The sequence below is a fragment of the Zootoca vivipara genome, chromosome 1, assembly GCF_963506605.1.
Source record: "Zootoca vivipara chromosome 1, rZooViv1.1, whole genome shotgun sequence".
NCBI lineage: Eukaryota > Metazoa > Chordata > Lepidosauria > Squamata > Lacertidae > Zootoca > Zootoca vivipara.
The window spans coordinates 37,790,058-37,794,016 of NC_083276.1; the positions used below are offsets into that span (position 1 = coordinate 37,790,058).

The 3,959-nt window shown below is 44.6% G+C and overlaps 1 protein-coding gene across 1 annotated transcript; it reads right to left on the minus strand.

Moving 5' to 3' along the window:
* Window positions 1–3,711, minus strand: ZNF770 (zinc finger protein 770). Its single transcript, XM_060283010.1, is given in 6 exon segments — window positions 1–241; window positions 244–336; window positions 1,286–1,456; window positions 1,788–1,827; window positions 1,829–2,058; window positions 3,594–3,711. Coding segments are annotated over 6 exon segments (786 nt in total). The 3' UTR covers window positions 1–107.
* Between the last annotated feature and the right edge of the window lie 248 nt (window positions 3,712–3,959).

Consider the following 3,959-nt stretch of genomic DNA (forward strand, 5'->3'; position numbering starts at 1 on the left):
TTGATTTCAGTTACATGGTTTGACTATGACTCTCAAAAGTTAGAGGACCATGGAGGATGTCTGAAAATAAGCTGAAGATTCAAATTCAATCTCCCAGGCAAGGAAATTCAAATTTTCAAATTTGCACAGCTTCTACAGATGCTCTTTTCAGTATGGGTGAGCTGATGTCTTTTAAAATGGGCCGACTGTCTTTCTGCCTTTCTGTAACGAGTACAGCCAAAGGGCTTCCATCCTGTGTGAGATAATGTCTTTGAAGCTTGGAAGAAGGGGGAAAGGTTTTTCCACATCTGTCGCATTGGCATACTTTATGTCTATTATGTATATTTTTCCCGAATGCTAAAAGAGTGCATTGAAGTGCTTCTGGTTATCAAAGAAACTATCATTTCATCAACCATAAAGTGAGTCATCTTTATAATGCACAGAATCCTCCATGGCGGACTTTCACAGCATACCTTTCTGATTAATTTCTAAATAATGGGTTTCTTGAGGCTCTTGCTAGGATAATGCCAGAGCGAATATCTTTTCCTTTGGATTGTTCTTGCAAATGTCCAAGCTTCCTGGGTCCAGAACTCTGCTTGCTTGATGGAGCCAAATTGTGGCTTCTAAAGTGCCATATTTCTCCCTTTTTTTTTGAATGAATGAAAAGGGAAACTGTTATGTACTGAGCTGAATCCTAGAACAATAGGATTCAGAATCAGCGGGAGCTACCCAATCCAACTCCAGGTGGAAGTGAATCCGCAACCTGATTGGCCTGCGGGAGCAGCCAATCAGGCGGCTGGCAGAAGTGAATCTGCTACCTGATTGGCTTGTAGGAGCAGCCAATCAGGCTGCAGGCAGAAGTCAATCCACAATATAATTGGCCCACAGGTGTAGCCCTGAAGTAGCCAATCACGCAAGGCCCATTGTGTAAATAATGTATATAAGCAGATGGTTTTGGGAAAAGAGCCATTCGTCTTCTCTTCTCCTCCTTGATGACTATGAGCTGAATAAAGAGCATGAAATTCACTCTCGACTCCGAGTATATTTCAGAAACTCAGAGACATTTTCTCCACCATGTTTGAGTTTCCTCAAAGGCTGTTTTTTTAATGTGGGCTTCGCAGTGGTAAAGCCACTCACCAGCTGTTGATACTTGTGAGTTCTTACACTTCCTTCACATTTGTGCAAACTGCACACTTGTACCATTTCCAAACATTGTTCTCACTCAGAGCACTGCTACAGCATAAATGCAGTGCTGATCTCCCTAATGGATGCCATATGCGGTAACAGTTTCAATACATTTCTGTGCACTTTCCAATGCTGTCTGTAGCATTTGGCCCCGAAGACTCTCTCTCTAGTGCAGTATCCAGAGTAATGTTCGGAGCATGAAACTGTTTGTGCTCCAGAAGTTTGTTCTGGGGTTTAAAACCCTGACGACAAAGAGAACAATCAGAAGTATTCGCTTCTTTGGGTTTCATCTCTTGATATTTTCTGGTGTGTCAACTGGCAAAAGGATTTAACACATACTTAAATGGCTTTTGGGCAGTGTGGATGTGCAATAGTGTGGATGTCTATTCAGCTTAGATGGCGCACGAAATATCTCGCTGCAAGTCTCACACATATGCATGCTCGTCCCCCTTCTGGCATCATGCAGATAATCAGATCTGGTGCGCAGATGCTGCCCACCCCTCTCTTTCGCTGTAAAATGTTTTGGGCAAAGAGAACATCCTATGACCCAAGTCTCTTTTGTCTCTTTTGCTTGGCACTCTTTGATCTTTCAGCTTGCTCAGCCTCACCCTAGATGTTCTCACTGTGAAGCTGTTGATGTCTTTGGAGTGCGATTAAATTTTTTGAAGTTTTTGTGACAAATGTTACACTTGAAAGGGGCCTTATGGGTGAGCCAATGTCTCTCCAGATGGACAAACTGCCTGTAAGTTTTGCAACTAGCATGACATTCCTATGGCTTCAGGCCAGTGTCTATAAGATAACACCTAGATAGTTTGGATGACGTTTCAAACTGTTTGTAGCAGATGTCACACATATATATGGCCTTCCCCCATATATTTGGCTGGTTTTTACACCCTGGTGAAATTTTAGCATTTTGTACATCAAGCTATACGATTCATATTTTGTCAAAATCTTCGGCAAAAATAAAGCCTTTCAGCTGGAAGCACCAACACTCCACTGGGTCTCTCTAAACAGTGCAAAGAAAATGTTTTAAATATATGCTTTGTTTTCTTTAAAATTGTGACATGTTAATCTGCAACAGGGGTGGAAAGACAGAAAAAACAATGCCATTTTTCTGCCCCCTCTCCCTGCTCTTTGCTGTAACATGAGCAGAAATAAGACAGCTTATGGCAGGACCCATGAATAAAATGACCTGTGGTTTTGTGAGATGCTACCAGTGTTATGGGTGCTTTGAATTATAACAATGTTAATTAATGTTTTGTATGACTTTTTCCTTTATAGTATAATGCAGTTATATTTATATTTTTAAATGTAAGTCGCTGGGAGACCTTCTTAAGCAACAAGCTACTGACAAGTCCAATAAATAACAACAACAACAACAACAATAACAAAATTGTTTCATGCACCTTAGCAGATGCACCTGCTACCAAATATGTGGTGTTTTTAACCCGCCAGTCCCAAAAACTGGAAAAGGCAATGAATGGCTCCTTCAGCTCTCTTCCCTTTGTGAAACCCACATATCCAAGTGTCCATTTCTAGAATGCGCATGCAGCAGTGCCATTAATTAGTGTGCATGCAGAAAAGCAAGGAAACGCATAAAGCTTCTGCACTCCTAGAAAGAGAAGGAAGCACCAGGAACAAGCCCAAGAGGAGCCCTGCTCTGAAGTGAGACGCATAACACGGGGAAGCAAAAGACAGAATCTCCAGGGCCAGGGGCCAAATGCAAGCAGCCTCTGTATCCCGGGTCATGCATGCTTACTAGAATACAGTCATACCTCAGTTTAAGTACGCCTCGGTTTGAGTATTTTCAGTTTAAGAACTCCACGGACCTGTCTGGAACGGATTAATCCACTTTCCATTTCTTTCAATGGGAAAGTTCGCTTCAGGTTAAGTACGCTTCAGGTTAAGTACGGACTTCCAGAACCAATTACACTCATACTTTGGGTTAAGTACGCTTCAGGTTGAGTACTCCGCGGACCCGTCTGGAACGGATAAATGCACTTTCCATTTCTTTCAATGGGAAAGTTCGCTTCAGGTTAAGTACGCTTCAGGTTAAGTACAGACTTCCGGTACCAATTGTGTTTGTAAACCAAGGTACAGGGCCATCTTAAGCGTAGCTGGCGCCCTGGCACCGTGGTGCAAACTATCCCTCCGGTGCCCCCCCCCCGTTTCCAACCGCGCGGCTGTCTGGTGATCGAAGCGGCTTTCACCGGCGCTGCAGCACTGCAGCCCCCCCCCTGGCGCCCCGGCGCCCTGGCTGCCGGGACCACCCAGCCTTGCCTTAGGGCCGGCCCTGCCGAGGTACCACTGTAGTCTTTACTTCTGCACAAAAGGTCCGAGGCCCTGTGGGAAGCAGAGCAAGGTCTCTTCCAGGGCGCTGCTTCATTATGTGCTTGTGCAGTACAAGCCTGCCCATGTGGACTTCCTACTGCGAGGCTGAGTCTTGTGGAGCTTGGTGCATATTTCGTCAGAGAGAAAGTCCTCCCTGTCCTGCTTCAGTGCAGCTTGCTCCCAAGGCAGACGGCGTTGGTCGCACTTGACTACCATATCAGCTTTCAAAGGCAGCTTAATGCAGGTGTTCTTGGACTCCCATCAAGCTGGGGACAATGGTCAGGGATTGTGGAAGTTGTACTCTAGGAACATCTAATCCAGAACTACAATTAATCCAGAATGTGTCAGTTAGATTGGTGAGTGGGAGCGGCCGCTGAGGCCATATAACACCGGTCCTGAAAGACCTACATTGGCTCCCAGTATGTTTCTGAGCGCAATTCAAAGTGTTGGTGCTGACCTTTAAA